Source organism: Pagrus pagrus (genome assembly GCF_965226575.1).
Source record: "Pagrus pagrus genome assembly, chromosome: 7".
NCBI classification, from domain to species: Eukaryota; Metazoa; Chordata; class Actinopteri; order Spariformes; family Sparidae; genus Pagrus; species Pagrus pagrus.
This window is the reverse complement of record NC_140191.1, coordinates 16,870,745-16,894,533: the sequence shown is the minus strand read 5'-3', so window position 1 is coordinate 16,894,533 and position 23,789 is coordinate 16,870,745. Positions and strand designations below refer to the sequence as shown.

At 40.7% G+C, this 23,789-nt stretch overlaps 1 protein-coding gene across 4 annotated transcripts in view; it reads right to left on the bottom strand.

The window, feature by feature from the left end:
- Window positions 1-3,013: 3,013 nt before the first annotated feature.
- Window positions 3,014-23,789, bottom strand: part of hdac9b (histone deacetylase 9b) — a 45,709-nt gene continuing 24,933 nt past the window's right edge. For all 4 annotated transcript variants that reach the window (XM_084356923.1, XM_084356924.1, XM_084356922.1 and 1 more), the window contains 10 exons: window positions 18,903-19,141; window positions 18,371-18,554; window positions 16,481-16,604; window positions 16,249-16,370; window positions 10,605-10,736; window positions 10,152-10,267; window positions 8,538-8,660; window positions 7,763-7,940; window positions 7,430-7,644; window positions 3,014-4,912 (listed from right to left, as the gene is read on the bottom strand). In XM_084356923.1, coding sequence (XP_084213049.1) covers window positions 4,571-4,912; window positions 7,430-7,644; window positions 7,763-7,940; window positions 8,538-8,660; window positions 10,152-10,267; window positions 10,605-10,736; window positions 16,249-16,370; window positions 16,481-16,604; window positions 18,371-18,554; window positions 18,903-19,141 — 1,775 coding nt within the window. In that variant the 3' untranslated portion in view covers window positions 3,014-4,570. The remainder of the gene's footprint in view (window positions 4,913-7,429; window positions 7,645-7,762; window positions 7,941-8,537; window positions 8,661-10,151; window positions 10,268-10,604; window positions 10,737-16,248; window positions 16,371-16,480; window positions 16,605-18,370; window positions 18,555-18,902; window positions 19,142-23,789) is intronic.

Sequence of the window (23,789 nt, the reverse complement as noted above, 5' to 3'; positions counted from 1 at the left end):
CCATTGGAGGCAGGTGATTGATCAGCTCTTGATCATGTTTACATTTCTCCCATTGGTGATCAGCTGCATAGCAACAGTGTTGTGTGATTATCATGTGAGCTGTAATTGCACTGAGGAGCTCTGGTGTGATAATGTGGATAATTAATGAGCAGAGAGTTGCATGTCAATGATCCCATCAGTCTAATTACAATAAATAGACCACACTGTATCACCCCTGACTGTCACTGTCTGTTCAGGCTAATGTGGTCTCTGTACAAACTGTATGACTGTGGATCAGACCTGAGCTCCTTCAGCATGTTCAAACACTGTAGCACCTCTGAATAACCAACTTAATAGCCCACAAGGCATTGTATGAATTTATATAAGAACCTGCAACACGTATAAGTCAGGGTGTTCTATCAGAAAATACAGAAAGTACTATAATAGTACATAATAGCTGCCCAAGGAAAATAGCTGTGAGAACAGAACATTTGGTTATTTTCCTGGATGAAGCAAGGTTACCTACTATGTAATGACAGGAGAGAGAAAGGTAAATGTAAAAGATTTGTTATTTTCATCGGAGATCTGTCATCATGTGGTATTTATTCTGTATTAAGCAATACAGAGCTAAAATGACAATGTATTTACCATGATAATGAAGCATTTAAACGTACTATAAGGAGTTTTTAACTGGTTATGAAACAGTCTCAATATAATACAGAGATCTCTATGTGACCTACATAAGCAAACAAGATCATCAGCGAGAAGACTGGCTTTTTCTTTCTAGGTTAGTTATTCTTAATGCCTGTCACCTTGTTTGATTCACTGTGAAATCACAACATTACAAGCAAATGTTGATAACTTTAGCTCTCAGCGCTCTATCTGTTAGTTGTAGGCTCAAATGTAACCTAGGTGTATAACAGCACAAGAACAAAGCTGACTGTTTTACAATCATCACATTACAGTTTTTAATCTTAAGTAGCAGCAAAAAGAGGCATCAGCTCATCGCCATTCATCCTGCAAACAGCTGTGTTTAAAAAAGAAAAACCAAGTGAAAATACGTTGAGTCTTTCTTTCACTCGCTTCCAAAACAAATGCAGACGCTAGCAAGATCAAGATCTTTACCACAGGAGGCAGTGGTGCTCAAACCGCTCGTGACCACAGGGGCCACCAGAGTCAACACCAGAGAAAAGTTCCTTGTAGCTGCTTTAAATCTGTTATTCAACTCGTGGTCCTCCTCCTTTTCGATCAATGGATTGCAGTAGTCAGTTGCAGTTCATTACAATAATGGCAGTTATGTACAACAATTCGAAGGAAGACTAAAATCCTGAATTTTAAAAAGCTTGGTTTATTTCATTAGCTTGGAGCTACTTTCTTACATTCTCAAGTATGAAAACCAATCTTTAACAATCATTAATAGAACAGTGACACAAGAAACTTGGTTTAATTCATGATGTTTGTGCTATCAAGTCTAGTTAATGTGGTATGAATATACATAAGCCCTGGGTTGTAAGTTTTAGCGGCAGTGCAGAGTTTGAATATTTGAATTTGAATGCACATTTATTTCGGACATGTGAAAACAAAACAAAAAGTTAAATTAGTTCGACAAATAAGCATATTTTTTTTCAACAAAATGAAAGCGTGTTACAAAGTATGTTCCATTAACAAGCACTGACATGCCCGAAAAGGAGTCGGAAGAAGTATACACTTATTTAATCATACCCCTTCTCTACAACTCAGTAATTAATCATAATCAATTTACTTCCATTCCTGAACCCATCAAGCTTCGAGTGCATTTTATTCTGACTTTGCTTCAAAACATTGCCTCATGATTTGGCAGTAACCAATATGTTTTCTAGTTGACCCTCATGCATTAGAAATACAGCCATTTGAGATGAGGCCTTGAGATGTAAGACTCTGAAAAGTCCTCATTACCATCTTCTTTCACACAGTCTTGCATGTATGTGCACACTGCATCTAAATGCTGAGCTTTTATAGCACTGCAAGTGATAAAGGTTCAGGCCTCACTTAGAGTCTAATCCATTTAGAGGTAATAGGTAGGCTTATGTCGTCCCTACTTCCTTGCACCTTTAAAAATGCTTGTTTGCTTTTACAACTGGCTCAGTGGGCAGCTGGGGAGGGGCAGCACAGATGGATTCGGGCTTCGTTATTTTTTCTGCCTTCGTAACAGCTCATTTAAAATCACAAGGGCCTGAAGCCCAAGACAGATGGAATCTACTTAAGAAAGAGTCAGTGTCTAATTTAACTCAAATACTTCCTAATGCGGAGTAACTCTACACCTTTGTGAACATACTTCGGGAGCTCTCATGAAAGATTCATTAAAAATGTATTGTTTTATATAAAATACAATCCATTAAAGGTCTTGTTTTAACCATTATGTACAATGAGAAGCAAGTCATTTTCTATAAACTTGGCCATGTTTGTCACGATGTTCTCAGAGTTGTGTTTCCAGAGAGAATATGACTGAATTTTTCCAGTCTCATCATTGCGTGTATAGCGTATCAGGCCAGTCCCATGAACTAAGCTTGCTGTGAAATTGCTTAAGCCTGGTTTGAAAAGACCTGCACAAGTAATATATCACCCTCTCGCAGCTCACCTTATCTTGACTGCTCTTATACTGCCACAAGAAGCCTTGCTCGCTCACATCAAAGAAATGTTTTGAAAGCTTCTTAAGCTCCCTTTAAAGGGCTACAAAGATCCCCTGAAAATAAAGAGCTGGGTTATAGGACCCACTGGCAGGCTGGGCTAATGATTTAGGCAGTCCTTTTTGAGATAATGATGTCAAAATTATGAAGAACGTAATTTGTGCTCTGAAATATAAAACTGAAAGTTTTGAACTTAACAGTGCTTTCTTTCTTTGACACGAATAATCTGCAAGATGCAAGAACATCAGAGGAAAATGAACTTTATTTTAAAAAAGAAAGGTTTATCACACAAGGCAAAAAAGAGAAGAAATGCAAACTTCTATGAACAGACCACAGGACCTCCATCCCCCCCACCCCCCTACCCCCACCCCCCCGCTGGCAGCAAAGGGGTTCTCGTTACAACCAAATCAAAGGAGCAAGACAACAAGACTCACATTGTTCTGATTGTGTTTACTTGCACTAAAAACATTAGACAATCTGAATGTACAGTATAAGACAGACAGTTTTGATTTTCACATGAATCCAAACACAGAACCTCATACTAGTTTTTTTGTTTTGTTTTTTTTTCTTTACACTTAGTCGACGGTACAAATGAAACAGGAAGGTTTACGGCTATGCAATACATTTGATTGATCACTTTAAGACAGACTATACATGTCGCAATGGGCACTTTCAGGGGAAAACAGGCTCGAGAAAAAAAAAGAAAGAAGAAGCAAGGTCCTATCCAGGTTTTTTTTATTGAAGTAACATCAAACCTGCGTGTTGAGGTAAGCATGCCACTAGGGAATACGAAGGAAGCGATTCCCTTTAAAAGGGACTCCCTTAACCATATCCCCACTCACTTTGTAATTCGCCTTGACAGTAAATCAATTCTCAAGCTTGGCCCCTTGGACTCCTCCAACCCTAGGTTCTCCTCGCTCAACATTCCTGCACACATGAATCACTCAGAGTCCTGGCTTCTAGAAGGCATTTCCTGCCCGGCCCTCTCTCTCTTTCTCTCTGTCTGACTCCTCTGCTGAAAGCTGGGCAGGAACCCGCCGAGCTTTGATTTGGACCCAGAGGGAGAGAGGGAGGAGAGCTCGGCTTAACACAGGGCCCTGGCTCTGGGACTGCTCCGAGAGTGAGAGAGAGGGAGACATGGAGACTCAGGGTGTGTTGGGAGATGCCTGCACACCCAAGCAGGGATTTAGTGCTTTATCCTTCAAATTGCAATATGAGCAGCGGACCATATTCCAATGGCAATATCACTCCTAGTCTGCCCTCAGGGAGCGTCCTCTGTTAGGATTTAAGTATACATTCTCTCTAAGACAGATGTTCATTATTATTTCAGTTCGGAGACCACTTAACATCATCACAGATTTGTGAGAACAGTGGAGCATGTAGTGTTTTAAATTCTTGAACTCACTGTGAGGACTTTTTGACACTTCTCATAGTTGAAGTGGAGAGAAGAGCATTCAAATATTTCGTGGCGAAAAATGTACACTATGGGAACATAAGTTGGCTCTCCAAGGCTGTACACCTGTTCGACCTTCCCTCTAGAAATCATCTTTGATGCTAAATCCACAGTATATGTACAAACAGCTTTTTGCCAGTTGAGCGGACTCGAGACGACCAAAGCAGCTCTTGAAAAGAACGGTCTAAATTGTCCTCGTATTATATACACAAAAGTGAAACGTACATATTTTACAGAGATCACTACACAAAGACCACAAACAGAGAGTCTTAGAGTGTGGGACGAGCGCAGGCTGCAGCTGAAGGAAAAGGGGGTCGTATGTCGCGACAGGGAGAGCTGGCCTACTGTGCAATGGCTGCCATGTGTGTGTGTCTGTGTGTGTGTGTGTGTGTGTGTAAACTGCGGGGGTGTAAATGTAGAGACATGTTTATCTGCGAATGTTGCAAGTGTGTGATCTCATCGTCCAACTCTCTCATATCATGGCTCTTATCACCAGTCTTCCTTTGACCTGGTGAAGATAGGTGCTCTGCTCTGACTCTAAGCTCTGATTGGTCAAGGCCTCATCCTCGCTATCAATCGGCTCCTCTTTGACCTTGATGACCCCGAAGTGAGCGTCTGGGAGCTCGGTGCTCGAGCCACTGCTGCTGCTACTGCTCAGCGTGTGCTTCCTGATGACTCCTCCAGGGGGCAGCCTGTCCTCCTGCATGCTCTCCATCTGCTCTCTGTGGTGGTGGTGCTGCTCCTCCTGCTCTTCCTCCGACTCCTGCAGGTGTGCGTTGGGCTGACGTAACTGCTCAATGGACTTGGACAACAGCTGCAAAACACATAGGCTCCACATTAATGATCACATCCTCTTTAACAGTTAAACTTTTGTCAGAGCAAAGCAAAAAGAACATCCATTTGAGGTTTGTGCCACATAAACAACAATGAGCATGCACATGCATCCAAAGAGCAGCAGGGGGATTTGTATTACTTTAATAACGGTACGGTCTTATTCTGCCTCTTCATAGTCATTTAATAATACTTTACTATTTTCAGACTATCTTGAAGTAATAAAACAAAACAAATCAGTTCTTTGTGCAACATAAACTATATAAATAACCCACACATGTTTCATATCCATTTTAACTTAGCTCTTATTGGTCATTTTTCAGGCTGTCCCATTAGTAAATCATAAATTTAGAACTCCAAAACTGCAGTAATCACAAAATTGGAGGAAAACAGGCATGCTAGATTGCGCGATGAACAATTGAGGCTACACAAACACACTTCCTGTGAGTGTTTTTTACATTAATAAATCCAGTCCGACACTTTAATTTGCAAGATAAAGTGAGAATCAAAAACTCTAAGACTTGGTAAACAAACTATCTGAATCTACACATAACAAAACTACTGTAACATTAATAATGTGACAAAGACTCAAACTGGCAAGTGGCTTTGGTAAGCTTCATTTTAGGAGGTTTAGGAGTGGAAGCAGATTAGCCATTGTTAATGCCTTTTTACTTAATAAAATTCAATAGCGGTTGGTGCTCCAGGTAAGCAGATTAGTCTCACTCACTCACTTTATTTTTAGAAGAGGCAGTTCAGAATGTACAAAGTCTTGCCTCTGGTAAATCATATGTTTTCTCTTGTAAATTGTGTCTACATTCTGCAAGCAGTGGCACCAAGGTTACAACGTGTAGGGAGCACGTTACTGAATAGGCTTCGTAAATGGGATATCAAGAGAGCATATGACACAAAGACCAGTCTAAAGGCATCAATTTATGAGCATGTCATATTCCACTCTAACCCTAGACAATGTATACATGGATTTTCACCAAATCTTTGTATTAAAAAAAAAGATTATTAATTAATTCTGATTAACAGGTGCACCAGAAACTAAGCATGAAAATGTCATATATTTGCATCAATGGAAACAGGTAAAAAAGCTGCAACAAAGATTTTAAGAGGGTAAGAGCTGGAAAAAAACATGTTGAATACTTAACAGAAACAGAGGCATGTGAGATCCAGCCTGACAGATGAACTTTGTGCAGAGGGATGTCTGAATCAGACCAACTGTACTGTAATGGTGCCATGATTTGATTACTCTGCCACAAGAGGGCTCCAAGAGCAGGATTGAGATGCGCCTCTCCCAGCTGGTAGCCAACATCATTACTGTCTGCAGAATGCAGGCCTTATATAAATATCCCTTCAGCTATAAGAATTAGCCTCCTTAGCTTGGCATTAGTAAACACTGTTCATACCTCTTCCGAAAATCCCTAAGCTCTTGTAAATTTCCATTAGCTCCCCCTACTGTTGCAGGCACTGAAGGGCGTTTAAAAACAACCGTAGACAAGCCTCTGCTAGGAAATTAATTAGGGCAATGTTTCGGAGATCCCTCTCAATAAACACTGAGGGCTCATCCCTGATTAATGGCCATTTATAACCTCCACTTAAAGAGGCTTTACTTGCGATCTCATTGGCCTGAGTGATCAGAGCAGCGCCTGTTCACATGTTAAAAGACAAGATGTCGCAGTTATTCCAAAGCTCTTTTTAAATCAAATGGACTTCATAGAGCACTTCAAATAAAATTCTTAATAATTACAGCTGATATTAAAACTAATTTCAGCTGCTGTCTGTGTTGGTCTAAAAGGTATTCAAACAGAAACGGCTAAAACTGGACATCCATACTGTACAACTCAAGAAGTGCCTGTGGTGCTTTGTGCCTTTTATTACTTCTACAGTAGGTAAGAGTTGCTCTATGGTTCCCATGGCTCTTTCAAGGCCCAGCGTTGGGACACATCAGTATGTGAGCTCACACAATGCTGCCTTTCACAGTGTCTGCCACCTCACACACGTCCCTCACCAGAATAATTACACTCTGTGTATAGCGGGGTCACCTCGGCCAGCTAACAGAAACACAAATATTGCCACAGAGGAACAAAATGTATTCTGGGCACTTTTTCCTTCATTTGAACTTAGCTGAATTGAATTTCACAGAGTTAGCATGTGAACAGCACTGATGCCTTAAGCTATGATAACAGAATTAGTGCAGGGGAAGCATTTCTTCCCCATTTGAAGTCAGGCAGAAGTTCTTTGCTTCACAGGAATAACACCAGGATTCCAGGGAGGAACAGACAACAGCCCGGGTCTGTAAACCTGAGCTACCACAGATGCTTTTACAAAAGGCTAAAAATAGATCAGCATTTGTGTGCTTAAAACGATTAAATCAGACTCCCTGCAGTCAAATAAGACCTCACGAGACCTAGGAGGGAATATAGAACGCTGCGAAAAGCAATCTGAAAGTCAAAATCCTCTCCTGTGATTTGAATATTGATGAACAGTACAATACCTTATTTATATGGACCTGCTGCTGGTACTGTTTCTGTTTCTCCAGGAAGTGCTGGTGTTGCTGCTGGATGACAAGTTGGGCCAGTGTGTTCTGAGGCAGCGGTGCAGACTGGGTCCTGTTTAAGGGCCGGTGTTTTGGTAGTTTAGGCCGAGTGCTGGAGGGCCGATCCTTCATGGCCAGAGGGGACTGAGGGTGTGATGACATGCAGCCTTGGCCTTGACGAAAAGAAAAATCAAAAGGTTAGGTTTTCTCTCAAGTCATATTATAAATAACTTTAATTTAAAAGGTACCATGTAGTGTAGTGCAATGTGTAGTCTAATGTAACAGTCTTACCAGAGGAGAGCATCTTCTGCTGCCTCATCTGCTCCTTCTGGAGGAGGTGCTGGAGGAGGGCCTGGTGACTGGGGCTCACTTTAGACTCAAGCCCCGTCTGAAGGGGCACAGGGCCCAGCAGGTGCCCAGGCAGCCCATACTTGATTTCTGTCGATCTGTCCTTCAACCCCATTGCGGCCTGAGATAAGAGACAAAGATGATTAAGTAATGTGTATTCCTTAATTTGGACTACACATGCTGTGCCCTTAGATAGGTAGTCATTCATAATAATTTGTAGGGGTACGTTTTAACAAGCCAAATTCAATAATATCAACTGTTTTTTGTGAATGAAAATGGTTCTTGTACTGTAGTCACAAATCAGAGATTAGGCGATGTTGAAATCAGAGACCATCAATAGTTAGAAGTCACCGCAACTGATAAACAGGCCTCTGTGGTATGTGCCAGAGAGCTAAAAGCTAAAAGATGATATATCACGTGTTGTGTTATCAGGAGTTGTACTTGAGTGGACTTGGCCTTTTTTTAAAAGCTGTGATAAATGAGGTAATAAGGGAAGATAAGAGCATGCCTGACACAAGACACTGCAGAACAATATTTATCTAAGGGCGATAAAATCATTTGGGGGCCACAGGTCACTGACCTGTGGCCGTACAGAGAACCCAGACAGCCACTGATGGCAGGTTTTCAAACTCATAGACTTAGCAGACAACTTAAAGGAAGATTTAATTTCATGTAAAACACTCAGGTTATCTAAGAATTGAAAAAAAAATGTACTCACACTAATGGGTGAGGATGCAGTTGAAAGCCCGAAGGAGATGTTGGGTAAGGAAGGAGATGTGTATAAGCTCAGCATCGACACAGAGCCCTCAGGTCGGAATAATCTGGGCTGTGAAGGCCATCTCTACATCAAACACAAAGGGCAGAGCAAAGACAGAGAGATTTAGGAGCAGGCGACAGATTTAAAAATCCGACTATGGACAGTTTCAAAAGGCAACATGTGCAGTGGAATAAATGTTAACGCACTATGACGAACAACAGCCCTCCTTGCTGAACGGAAAGGTGTGAGATTTTATGATAGATGATATAAAGGACTGGCGGGCAGCAGAACTTTCCTGGAGCTTCACAGAATGGCACCAGTCAGGGGGATTCGTTATTATAAAATACTGCAAACCTCTAAATCTACAGCTCCACCCTCCATTTTTCAGCCCTTAATCGGCCTGCTGCCTGTTCTTATTCCCCGGTCCCCACCCTCAGGCTACTCTCTCAGAGAACATCAGCACTGGGGCATACTTCCTGTACCCAGCAGAGCAGCGGACCAGCATGTGGTTTTGGAACAGCCATGTTTATCCTTCCAACCCCTACCAGTACTCAGTGACCTGTATGTGGATATCCGGCCCATATTTGACCCGAGGGACCTGTTCCCTCTGAAAAAGGATACCTAATGTAACGGTGCACAAACACGCCTTGCTTTTGCAACAGGCATGAGGTCCACAGGCACCCCCAGAGTCCACCAGCGACTTTCATGAGAGCCTCAGCTTGGGCCGATACAATAGCAATCCTGTGTGTTTATGTTGTTAGCATGTGGATGTCTTTGGCTACCAGTGCCTGGGATATCAATTAAACTCCACAGTTCGCCTGTCTCCCTGAGTCGCAACCTTTAGGTCGCTGTCAGGGCGTCTCTCCCCTCTCTGTGTCGCTGGAGGTCCCTGGGAGAGTAAACAGCGACGGTTAAGGAAAACACAGCTGTTCTGTTAAGATTGTTCAGAGATGTGTCATATCTGCCACCCTTTATAATGGTCAGCTTTGTGAACTCGGTCCAAGGGGAGCTTGGGTCAGTAACTCAGCCATGAATCTATTGGGAAACGTCTCAGAACAACTTAGAGCGGGCATGCTGCCAGGCCAGTGACAGAAATACAATGACAAGCCAACAGCAACCTTACAGCCAAACTAAAGAAGTTTTTTTTGTTTTTTTTTTGTTTTTGCAAGACATAAAACTGATTGTACAGCACATCTGGAAGAAAAATGTTGGACAGAAATATTTTTACTGTTTTTGCAATGTTTCTGTTCAGAATTTTAACACTGATGAAGCCCATGTATTTTCCTGACTGTGTAGTCTTTACACAAGCAAACTTGGGGTAATCAGACATGTGGGTCAAGCTGTGCCGCTTTAATGTCAGTGTGGGGAGCCATTTTCACCGGAGTGTAACAGACAGAGGACAACTGGCTGTTTTTATAGCTGCAAGCAGAAGGGCAGGCAGGTATGACATAGCACCCTGACATAAAATCATAGTTTTAATATTCGAATGATTTTGATGCACAACGGCAACAGCTGTGAGACTTCTGCTTTATTTTTTGGCAAATCAATAGCAGTGCTGATGATTTATAAACATACCTCAGTTTTTGTGGTGGTAGGCAGAGAGGAGGGTCCATTTTCAGCCCCCAAGGCACTGGAGGCCCCTATGGGAGAGCTGGGGCCGGAGCCAGGGGCACTGTTAGTGGGCGTAGAGTCTACGGAACATCAAGGAGTTAGAAACCGTATGCATGCTCACACTCTGCACACACACAGGCTTGGCATAACAGCTGCAGCCTCACAACAGTTTAATGTGTACAGTCATGGCTGCCTGATTACAATGGTCTTTTTTGCATGAAAGTGTAATGACCATAATATATGCTCTGCAAAATGGCTGATTGTTCTGCAGCTCTGCAATAATAACACTAATTCATAGGCTCGTATTATTTTCAGAGAACATTTTGAACACCAGATAATAAGATGTAGATGATTTTCTGTACATCGTGTACCAGGGAAAGAAAGACAATTCAACATATGGCCAGCAATATTACATACCCATTAGCTCCAGAGCTCTCTTCTTATAAGGAGTCATGATGTTTCCATCTCTTCTCTTGAGCATCGGGCTACTCCTCCTCTCTGCCACCTTCTGCTTCAGTCTGGATCGTACCTTCAGGTTGGGCTCAGAGGCTAAAAGAGAAAAATAAGGAACAGATATTTTTTCTCGGATACTTTTTCTTCTTAAGTTTTGATTCGCACTATTTGGACGATAAAAAGAGGCCCCATCACATGGAGATGAATGATGCGATCATGTGAGTGTAGTGTGATTATTTTTATAGAGTCAAACAGCATGCTTTAATGCCGCCTGACTTGAATGAACATTATCAAAGAAAACAGTAACACCATAAAGTAAGAGGAAACTAAAAGAGAAATAAAGAGACTATAAATCAGATAAAAAGTAAGCAATGTTGTCACGCTTCGACATGTAACAATTTCAGTTTGAGTGAAATTCAGAGCAGGTTTCAGATAAATTAAATGAGTCAGGATTGGGCCCATTTCCACCTCATCTGGACTAAATTAGGTTGAGCAACACACAGGCTCTAAGTGAAATAGTCCGCTACCTGCCGCCCTGGTGACCACAGTCTGATACAGTAGCAACAGTTAAACTAACACAAAAACATGGCAGATGTTTCAGGCTCTCCCCACACCCCCTCCTCCTAATGCAAAACAGAGATACCCAAATACACAGTCCGAACACACACTCACACACAGCCTGGCCTGAACTGATCCAGACTTACAAATCTAGTCCATCAGCGCTGACAGAAATGCTGACATAATATTCTTCACAATAGACATATTGCTTTCAAACTTTTCAGCTAGTATTAATGATGGATTTTAGGACAAAACTTCTGTATTTAGTCAGGGTAGATTTACTGAGCATGAAGCTCTTTTCCAGGAATGCCCTCCTCAACTCTCACACTGTTACACACAGTTGATGATTGCCATCCTTGAGTACCAAAACAAAGCCAAGTTTGAATTGATTTTAAACGCACAGTATGCAATTTCTGCTTCTAGGGGTCCCTCAGTCAAAACCATGAAAACAAAGGTAGTCTGATTGCATCGTGAAGTAGCATGGGATTGTGGGAGTTTGTTGTCATCATTGTATTCAGGTTATAATTAAGTCACATTAAGTCACAGTTGCCAACTTCTTTCCTCATTTACTGGCAACAGATGACCAAATTAAAAGCACTGTTATCTTGAATAGAATTACAGATGTCTCTGGGTTTGAACATTGTTGGATACATTTGGGATAAAGTGAGTACACAACTCAATAAAATGTATATAACAAGGGTCTAGTTTAGCTGTTTAAATGCAGAAATGTTATTGTATCTTTAAGAGCTGAACATAGTGAGGAGTATTATTATTGCACAATAACATCTTATTTGGCCCATGTTTATGTGCCTTTGCCCTGTTGCAAAAGGACCAAAGCAAGACTCTAAATACTAAACATGGGAATAACCAGGATCTTATTAAATACTGAGGTTAAGAGACTCAGGAGGATTTAGGTGATGTGCAGGGCAAAGATTATTATGTTCTTATTTTCCATCTCATTTATGATAATTTATTGTAACTAAGATTGTATTATAGGGTGTGAATCCTGCACAATACCTATAGATTAAGCTTTAATTTAAAATATAATAAAGGTTAATGAGTCTCTTGCTAAATTAATTGTTACTTTAGATTGAAAAAAAAAAAAACTAAAGGACAATGAGAAAATCAATGAGGACATAAAGTCTGAGTAATTAATGGTAGTTAGATGTACAGCCCTGCCAACCCTTGATAAAATAAGACAATGTCACTAATTAATTACCTAACTAGTCTGAAAATGTGTGTGGTACAGTTTAGACTATAGAAAGATTACATAATGTAACACAAGGGAAATAAAGCAGAGGTTGAATCCAGGCAAGGACGTGATTCTAAATAATGTAGGAATCAGTTATGTGAACGCAAGTAAATGCTTTTGTCTCTGACTGTTGAGTCGTGGCCCTGTCTAGCTACAGTGACAGTGACTCACTAGGTCAACATGTATAATGTAGACTTCCCATCAACCCGTTGGATATGGAGTCCCATAGCCAGCCAGCCTTACACACTCAAATAAACAAGCAGAATAGATAAGCTGGTCCTTTGACTGAACGCCATAGCACAAAGCTGTATTGAAGTTATGTAAACCGTCTGTTACACAATAGCCAACCTGTTTCAATTATTTAGCTCGGATCAATAATTAAATAGGTCTTTTGCAATGTGTACAACATACAGCTATACATATTGAAGCGGGGCTATGACGTGGGAGCACTGCAGGGAGGAGGAGACGGAGCGACGATGGGGGGCACAGCTAGGAGAGCGGGCCAGATGCTGCTATTTCTGGCTTTTGTCAAAAGCAGCAAAACCCTCTTCCCTAATACGTGGCGCAGACCTCTAATCCTGTGGGTGTGAGGTAGAATGAAAGAGAGCGAGGGAGGACGAAAAGGAGGCAGGAGAGATAAATGGAGAGAAAACGCTGTTGGGAGTCGTATGAATCTGCTTCACGCCCTGCTGCCTTGATTGCTTTCTATTTTTACACGCTGCTGCCACCAAGCTACGCATCCCAATTGGTCGCCACGGGAACGCCAGACAGCAGCAAGGGAACAAACACTTTCTCACTGGTCTCCATGGAAAAAAAAAAAAAGGCCCGGTTCACCGTGCAACAGGAGGCAATGATGGCAGCGGCAAAGCATATACACTGAACACCTGGGACACCTCTGCTCCAGCTTCTCAGTTAATGAAAACATACAGTAATGGCTGCAATATACAAGAGTCATAAATCAATCACATTATTACATATGAAGGTGATGCTGCAGGGCGAGTGGCTTTGCAAGTGAATGTGTTACGTTATCTCCACTTCATCAGAATTTTAACTGTGCTGTCACCATGAGTGCCTGTGTGGACCTGGACAGATGGCTGAGGTGTGTGTTTTGTAACATAAGGCGGCCTGCTTCACATTTTGCCTGACATTCTAGTTTAAACTGATGCTGATGTTGATCAATCACTGCAATGCTTATTGGTCGTAGGGCTGCAAGTAATGATTATTTTCATTGACAAGTAGCCTGTCTATTATTTTCTCGAATAATCAATTAGTTGTTTGGTCTATGGCCAAAGCCCAAGATGACGTCCAGAAACTACTCACATTTACGAAGCTGGAATCAGAAATGTTTTACTTTTCTTTTTTTAAGAAATCACTTTAATTAATTATCAAAATAGTTGGCGATTACTTTCATAGTTGACAACTACAGTAAGCTGTCAATCATTGCAGCTCTAATTGGCTATTGTTCTGTCAACAACATAAACTTTTAAACCAAAGCTAAGTTACAGCTCCCTAGAGTTTAGAAATTCCATGCCACAAGACAATATTCTTTTGAGTTTCTATACACACTTCACCTGCTTGGGCTTCACAGTTTTACCTTTGCGGGATTATTTTTGAAAGTCTTCCTGCACCTGCTGAAGGCACACATTTGGTAACTGGGTCAAGACCAGAGAGGGTGTTGCACTTCTTACTGCTAAGCCGCAACTATTCTTGCCACAGACTATCGCGTGGCCTCGGTCCAGTCTATTCTAGTCCCTGGAAGTGAAACAAAGAGGATGTATACCAAGTAAACAAGTTAATCACGTGAAATTCTTTCAACTACTGAAATAAAGTCAAGGGCATTGCGGCTATTCTGTATTTATATTAGGACGCCTAACAGTGGAAATCAATGGGCAGACTGTTCTTTTGTGGGATATTTAGAGGACTGCAGGACTGTCTCTCTCTCAGATTATGTATTTGTATTGTTGGTACACTGTCCAATTTTATCTCAGGGGTTTTCCAAAACACATGATCAAGAGTTCACTTTGAGTGTGTGCTGGTAAGTTCTTCTTTTCAAAAAATCTAAAATTAATAAAGCTTATTTGAAACCAATCCTAATTTCATATTTTCCAGTTTTTAAAGGGACTATTCGACCTATCATATATATCTATATATACATAACATGCACATCATAAACCTCATTGTGAACCTCAGCCCTCTGGCCAAGTGAAGCTGTGGGGAGTCTCAACGTGGAGCATTCGAGTCATCTCCACTTTGTTTTCAAGAGAGCTATCTTTGCTTAAACAAACAGTCCTGTCGAGGTTCATCCAGCCCGTACCCGCCTTAACTCGGCAACACCTGCCAATCAGCTATCAGTGACAGCAGTGGCTCGGGAAACAACACTACCTTTGTGTGTCCCCCTCGGGTGCCAAGCTCTCAGAGGACTTTAATAAAGACAGACAGGAAGTGGGGGAGGAAGGCCTAAGCAGGAAATGACCACATATAGATTCAGGAATCCAAAGGGCAAGAAATAGTTTCATCAGTGCAGGAGAGCCACCAGAGACTCAGGCACAGGAATGAAGAGATGATTTAACCATGAATTAAAGGATGAAAATGCTTGAGCAGCTGAGACTGAAATTGTATCCCTCTAGTTATTTGTTTAAACCTGCCTCTTTGTATTCATAGTAAAAGACAAACAATGCTACCATAAACGGTTGCTCTGTTATTTTTCAAAACTGTCTTAAACTGTTTTAAGGCAAGTCTTTACCTTATGTGTCTAAAGGCATAGGCCAAAGATGTAAATATATATTTACAAGAGGTACTTCTCTGTTGGTATGGTATGATTTAAAGAGATTTTCAGAGCTTTCATTTACCTATGTTTATTCTTGCCATGCAGTGACTTTATTTACCAGATTTAATTCCTTTGCCTGATCTCTAAATTGTGTATGCACGCAACATGACAGGCCTACAGTTAAATAACTCAACAAGTATAATTGTTTTCCAATGTAATTAAAAGAGACACAGAGGGGAAAAGAACATAATGTAATTTGGTGACCTCACTGGCGAATTATGAAGTTTTGAGCTTGGCGAGCACTTGTGCTCGTGCAAACCAAGAGGCAGGAATTACTCTTATTTACACAGCCATCCCCAAAGGGTTCCTCAAACTTTAAACCAACAAACCCGAGCTGCCTTTTTGGTGGGAACCTGTGTCTTTTCAAAATAGTTTTTAAAGCCAATAACTCAGGAGAAATTAATGTTCTTTAATTCTCCCATTTACCACTAAACAGCTCAAAGAGGCTTTGGAACTTGGTTTGTTATTCTAACATAGGGGCGAATGTGGTTCCTTTTAAATAATGGCAAGTTAATTTCAGTACAAATAACAGTAATTAAAATTTTTACTTGTGAAGTGAAAACTTACAGTTAAACTGTGTTGCTGGTTGTGTTCAGCTGTTGTGTTTTAGTATAATCCAAATAGGAATAAGGAAGGTTTAAGTCACTTTTCTGGCATGTGTCACTTCTTATGAAAGTTTTGTGTTGAGCCCTTGGGGGACGAGGAGGAGGTGCTCGGGTCATAATGAGCCTAACTGATGTTATTAGCAGCTCATCAGCAATGTCAGGAAATACTCAATGGGTATACCGACCTCTTGATTGACAAAGGTCAAAAAGACACTCAGTGTATTAACAACCCAATGTAGTGAAAGGAAAATTACTAATACAAGGCACACTGAGGTATTTTATCTAGCTGTGTGTCAGATTTATGTATGCATGTATATATATTAGCATTTTTATGTCTGCGCTGTGTGTGTATGCAAATTAACAAACCTGTCTTCCTCAAGGGGAAGTCGTCCTTGCTCTCTACGGGTGATGGCAGAGTATACTGGCAGGTGGGGGATGTGCCGCCCAGAGGTGGAGAGCTTTGGTCCAATGATGTGTGGTGAGAGGACCTGGTTAAGAGACGGCGATATGATGATGTACATTCTGTTTCTATCAATTCAATTATAGTATCTATAAATATATCACATTATGCCCAACTCAAACAACAGAAAATACTTACGTGTACCAGAGTTTTGGGTGCTGGATGAAAGAATGATTGACTCCATTGCTGGCAGGGTCCTTTGCTGATTTGCTTAACAGAAACTCTTGGAGTTTCTGCTTCACCTCGGTACTTGCCACAGCACCTGTGAGACCAAAAGACGGAACCAAAGGGATTGGGGTCACCCTAGGGTGTTGACTTGTGATATATTACTGCTTACTACTTGCAACTTGTAGATTTCCTTTCCTTTCTGTTAAAATATTTCTTCAGATTGAGTTCACTCTATCTCCCAGAGCAGCCACTACTTATGTAGGAAGATCTCCCCCTAGTGGTCAGAGAGCACTGTATTAGTTTCAAGCTGCTGAAGTGATACTGCAGAGAGATGTTCTTTCTCATTGGAGGGTTACAGTTGCAGGACACAGTTTCAAATTACGTGACCTGACAAAGTCATAAATCTACTCTATTATTAGCTATAAGGTATAAACAGAAACGAAACAGTATATCTGAAGCTATTTTCATCGTGTTATTCAAAGACATTTTCTCCTAAATCCTAAGCTTAAATGTCACTGGCCAACCTTATGTCATCAGGTGGATATACTGGTTAAGTGCCATGTCATCATCATCATCATTATCATCACCATCGTCATTATACCATTATATTTTACTTTATCTGATGATGAAATTACATTATATTTTACAGAATTTGCTTGTATTCTTATCCCATTTTATACTAACACTGAGGATATTTTACTATATGAATGTATTTTGAAACCTTTTGCTATTTTATTACTATATTAAGTAAGTCATTGCCATTATATTTATTATTTTTATTTTATTCTAATTTTATTTTATTCTGTATTTATGTCCGACTAAAAATTTTGACCTCATTGTGACTTCCTGATTAAATAAGGTATATAGAATTTCAACTTGGAAATTTGTCTTGTTCCAAAGCATCTTCCCATACAATTAGATTTTATATTCAGTTTCATATTCCAATAGCCAGAGACATGAAATCATAACAGTTGTTTATGAATAGCAATTCAGCCTCACGTAGTGAGAACAATATACTACGCGTGCATTTTTAACCTTAGAGTGCCATTAATCCTGGTAAGTAAGAGGAGGTGGTCTTAAAGAGTTGCTTCACTGAACCAACAAAAACATATTTTCTCACTTACTTTCAGCACTTGCCAGATAGTTCTGGCTTTAAAGATATCTGCATTTGCTGTCAACTCATGCCAATGAAAAAATATTTAACCACTACTGCCTCACTGCTGGAAATCTCGAAACCATAGCAAATAAAATCCCAGTTTGTATTTTTGTAATTAAGGTGGACTTATCCTTAAGCATTATAATTGTATTGTTTCAATCTCAGCACTTTGTAGATAGTTTTTGTAAGATATTATTTTGTGGATGTTAGATGTTAGATACATACATACAACAGCAGATGGAGATCTAAATAAACAATTTAACATCAGGCTAAGGATTCCTTGCAGCCAGATGCCATATGAATACAGCAATTAAAAACAGCAATTAAAAAAATCTCTTTTAATACAATAAAATATAATTGTATGGCTAAAGTTATGGTAACATGCCTACAAAGGCGCTCTACTGCAATCCTGTCACATGACTTGAGGGCCATCATCCTAGTAATAACGATGATTACAGAACATGTAGCGTGAGTATTTTCCCAGTAACTGGAGCATTTAGCTGCAGTAAAGCATTTCTATCCAGCTGTTATATGTATATTTTGCTTTGGCCCCACTCTAAGGTAATGCATAAAAAAAAATGATTGAAAAGGGTGAGGGTTAGGATTACAGGGCCTCCTGCTTGCTTTCGCCTGGGGCCCTCAAAATGACTAATTCCGCCCCTGATGGTAAAGAGATGGTGATGATGACGGTGTCGAGCTCTTACTCTCTCGAGAGCGCTCCTTGCCCCTGAGGATCAGGCTGGAAACATGCTGTTCTCGCCGATGTCTCTCCTGCTCCTTCTCCTGCTGGTTCTGCTGCTGTTGCTGCTGCTGCTGCTGCTGCTCCAGACGACGCTCCTTCTCTGCAAGTTCCTGCTGCTGTTTCATGGCCTGGAGCTCCTGCTGGAGCTGAGATACATGCAGGCTTCAAGTCAGCAGAGCACACTGATAAATATGTTTTTAAAACGACGGTGGCTTATGATAACTTCTGCAGCTTCTGTTTTGCTGTGATAGAATATTCTGTATTCGTCTGTAAAAACAAAACTCACACTGTTCTATAATGTATTGCTTAACACTCCTAGTCTTGCTGTGCTGAGCTGTCTTTCCCTTTCTGAACTCCTGTATTCCTGGGCTACAACGTTTTCTAATGATCTGCAATATGCCATGCTGTGTTGTGCTCTTCTCTCTTGTACACTGTGGTGCCATTGTGCACACTGCTGTGCCGTCCTCCGTACAACCGTTCAGTGCAATTCTGACCTTGAGGTGCTCCTGGAGCTGAGCCTGGTGCTGACGGGTCAACTTCTCATGCTGCTTCTGGAACTCGCTGATTAGTAGCTGTTTCTGGATCTGCTGCTGCTTCTGAATGAGGAGCAGCTCTTGCTGCAGCTGCCTCTCCCACAGTCCCGGGTCCGAGCCTGGCCCCAGCATCCTCAGGTCAGTGCGCAGGTCCAATGGAGATAAAGGCTCAGCCAATGGCACGTCTGACTTAATGTCCACTGTGGCCCACAAAGGGGAGAGCAGAGAAAATGACAGAAAACAAGAGATTTGTGAGTTACTTGATTACACTTTATCTATATCAATTCAAATCAGAGGCAACCAGAGGTAGCTGTGTATAGTACATCGGCAAATCATTTTGGTTAGAGTTAAGAAAGACAGAAAAAATTAGGATTCCAAAAATGAGTCATGGAGTTTTAAAAATGAAAAAATAAAGCATGAGAGAATAAGAAGGGTTAGAAATGAGGAGCAGAGCTCTCTCTCCCCTGATCCTCAGAAACCTGCAATTATAATAGTTTCTATAAACAAACATGAGATCACATCCGTCAGCACAGAGTCTACTGGGAGCAGCTGTATAACAGACTCAATGGACATTTGGCACGAAATGTTGAAGTGGTAATTTAAAGTATTTACATAAATCCTATCTTTCCACTGTTTGATAAATAAATAAAGAGAATCCTTCTCTACTAGAACATCATGCAGATATCTCTTCTTAACATAAATGATTGAAGGCGAAGTAGTTTGTGAGCCTGGAAGCTGCGTGTGTTTGTGAATTCATGTTCCTGTGATCTTTTCATCTCTGTTCTTGAGTACGGACGCTGCGATGTGTGTAAGATCTGCCTTTGTCTTTGACAACTACCACCATTATAAGTAATTGCCAGATACAAAGTGAGAGGGCATCCCTTTGGTCTCCGAGCTCTATATATAGGTTGTTCCACAGAGAAAATCGATTCCCAGTTAAGAACATAGGAGACAGGGCTACTTCATCTCTCTAGTCCATAGAGGATGATTAGTAATTGTACCATATTTTTCTTTTTTATTCTTCTGTCTTCATCTACACTCCTGTATCTAATTGAATCCTGGCAACAGTAAGAAATATTTTATTTCCTAAAGAATTACATTAAGATATTTAAGAATGTATTTAGGTCTATGGTTGATCAGTAACTGATGAAATAAAAATGTCAAAACGTTGGAAAAAATTACATTTTAGTTATGCTGATCATGATGTGACATTCAAGGAAGGGTACACATTGTCCAGACTGTATAATGTCCTTTCCATTTTGAGACCACAGTAATATTCAAACCTACTTAAAATTCCAGTGGCTGGAGGGAGATTTATTGAGTGCATTCATTGCCATAATCTTCTCAAGGGTCACATTTGAGGGGAACAAATACAGGCAATGTTACTGCACCACCTGTTCTTTGGAAGTATGAGTGAAAACTAACAACACATTACAATTTATAGGTTCACATAAATAATCTTGTGTTGGTCCTGTTGTGCTTTATCCTCATTAACTAAAACAAAATGCCAATAAAAAAAAGGAGTTTAAAGCTGCCAAGAGAAGCAGTCTACAGTAGCCATCAATTAAGAAGCAATGCCCTCCTGTTCACTGATGCTGTGAAGCTCACTGGCGCCCATTTGTTTTGTCATGTAGCCTGTTTTTCATTGCCACCATTCCATGTGTATGCGGCGGTGATGATTATAAATAGAAACATAAAAGCAAGTGGCGCAATCCTGGTCTGTGACAACCCCCACACCCTAGTATCCACCACCCTAACTTGCCGCTGCCATGGCAACGCTGGCGATGTAATTATGTCTCCCCATCCTGCAGATATCGAGTCTCACTGCATGTCATCTCCTGCCTACAGTGGCAATTTGACATGTTGACTATTATATCAGCCTTTCAGCTCTTATATAAGTAAGGAGTCCCCACCAGACAGAGACAGAGAGGAAAGCATTACAAAACCCTCCAACACACACACACACACAAACACACACTGTAGAGATTCAATGTCTAAATGATAGCTTGTCTTAAAACATGTTCAAAGAGTAAAGACAGCTAGAGGGGACCCCCGTGCTGTAATTTTTCTCTCTGTGTTCTAAAAACAGCTCCAATCAGATGACAGCAAGGAGGGCAGCAGCTCAGCAGGCACCTGTAGAACAGACCCATCTCTCCTGACAGGGAATATTAATCTTAGCTTCTAAGTACTTGACAAAGGACTCTTGTAGCGGGCGCTGTTCCAGGGGCAGCCGAGAACCTGTGAACCATTGAAGGGGCTCAGAGAGTCAGACAGCCTTAGTGCTACTTTTGCCTAATGGACCTAAATATAGCAACAACAAAAAAAAACACCTGCTGCCTGGGAGAATTCACCACTGAGATATCTAATTAATCTCATATTTCATTCTGTACCCTTACTGTGACTGACATTAAGGATCTCACTTTGATCAGCACATCAAGCAGAGCCTCCATCAGAAAATCTCAGACAGTGGTTTAACAGGATGGGAAGGGGAGAGGAGGAGGAGGAGGAGTGTGAAAGCTTAAGCCACCTTTGATAACCAAGGCTGTATGAAATGGCCCTTGAGGAAACCGCAAACAGCTTCATGTGCCTGTTCTGCTCTTGTCCACTGTGTCGGCAAGAATAGCGCCGGATGGAATGACAATGTAGAGGGAATATAATAAGGTCCTGAAGGTAGGTAGGCATTGTTCCAGCTCTGTTGAAGCCTCTGCCTAATTTGAAACTATTATTTTTTATTCTGTGTGCTTATTGAAAGAGAGAAAATGTCACAACGTGCCTCTGTCAATGTACAATGTAACCACAGAATACATAAGACCTACTGCCATGAATTTGCATCTGATATATTTACACCAAATGCACCCTGAAACTATGTGAAACTGAAATCTGCTGTTTCTGTACAACAAAAATACTCCTTAGGCTGAGGAGAATACGGAACCACCAGTAACTAGGGCTAAATATAAATGCTTTTCTGAGCAGGGTCTTAATATAGACAATGTGCGAAAGACTGTCACAGTTGTGAGGCTGCCTGCTCAATTTAACACGGGCAAAAATAAAAGCGCAGTGTTGCATTTATGTACGTTTCGGGTCACTTTTGAAATGATCACCCGCAAAGAAGAGCCTGCCACTTCTGGTTTGGTTGTCCTATAGAGCCATATGCGCTTATGACCCTTGATATGAATACTTTTTCTTTCGGGTGAAACTGAGGTGCCTTCTGATTGGTGGAAAGTGCACAGAAGTGTCTCTAGGCACTGGTAAACAAGAGATTTATGAATGACAGGTCCCAAATTTGTTTTTAGCACAAGGGAGCGACAAGCACCCTGCCCCATGCCCAAATTCCTCCCTGTGGAGGGCCTGCCAAGGGGGGATAGGGTGACTCATCGCCTGTGGCCACACTCCCACTGCAGCGTCGCACCGCCAGTGTCCCCAAAGTGTTTATTTCTATAACCGATCTGCCTCTCATTAGCCTTGGTGGTGGTCAGAGTGACAATCACAGCCTTAATTTGAGATGTTAGATGGCTGTCTTTTTTTTTTGCATCAGGCCACATTAGCAGGCTTCCCACCCCGAAGAGGGAACAGACACACATCACCAGTGACATTACTATTACATGTGAGAAGTCTGAAATACACAGATAGAAACAGTAAAGATAAAGTCATTATGCAGCCTTAAGTTGGAGTTAAAACTACAAGTTTTCAAAAGCCCCTTGACATTTCAATGTAATCTTTTTTTAACCCGCGAGCACATCAGCTGACAACTAACGTGAGAGTTATTAACATTGTAAACATCACCAGCTATATATAAAAAGTACAGCTATTTTTAAACCTTAACAAGTTAGTTTGCACCTACAGGTGCCTTTGGTGTCACTGGATAATCATATTCAGATTTGATCAAGTTAAATACTGCTTTAACACACCAAACACATTGTTCAGTGTTGATAGGTAAGTGTGGATAAACAAATTAACAGCTTCACTTCTTGTTAAAGGTGCCCTGTAGAGTTTTCTTGTATAAAAACAAAGGTGAAGTTTAAATTCAGTGTTACTAACCCAAACTAATTGTGTGTATCCTTACGGTCTAATACATATGTCAAATGCATTTCCTTCCTCTTTAAAAAGCTGCAAAGACAATAAAGTATTTAAAACCCTGTATTGTTTGCATCAGTGTTTACTGTTTAGCCGCCTTCTTCCTTGTTTTGTCACCTATTGATCAGGTGACACCATTGGTAGGACTGTGTACTGTGCCACCAGCGAGATAAACAAAACAGGGAGCATCACATAGAAAAACAGGGAACTTTTGACAATTATTAACATAAAAGTTTATTCAAGCAATAAGCTTCACCAGAGTTTTTTAAAATGATTATTAATAATAAAACTGCACATATTGCATACGCTCTGTGAAAGCAAAAATGTATCCGACAAAAATCTAAATTAAATGTACTAATGCTAATATTGTTGTTACAGCTTTGAAAGAACATAAAAAGTTAAAGCAACACTTGAATTAAAAATGTTTAGATATACTAATGAGACAATTCTTTTTATTTCTCAGTCTCAATCTTTTGCGAATAATCTGCATAAAAAATGTATGTCAAAACTATGATACACATGGTTACATGTTGTTATAGAGAAGTGACCTGCTTTTTACAGATTTTCCTCTTGACTGTCCAAAAAATCACCACTTTTTATAGCGTAGCACCATCACCCACTGAAGGACCTGTGCTCAATTTGTTTTCCAGTGAAACCAACTAGTGTGTGTAAAGGATAGGTGCTGAAACCATCTCAACCCAATGTGATACTGACCGTGGATCATCATCTTTATATAGTGTATATTTTATTAACATACTCTATATGAATCTTTTT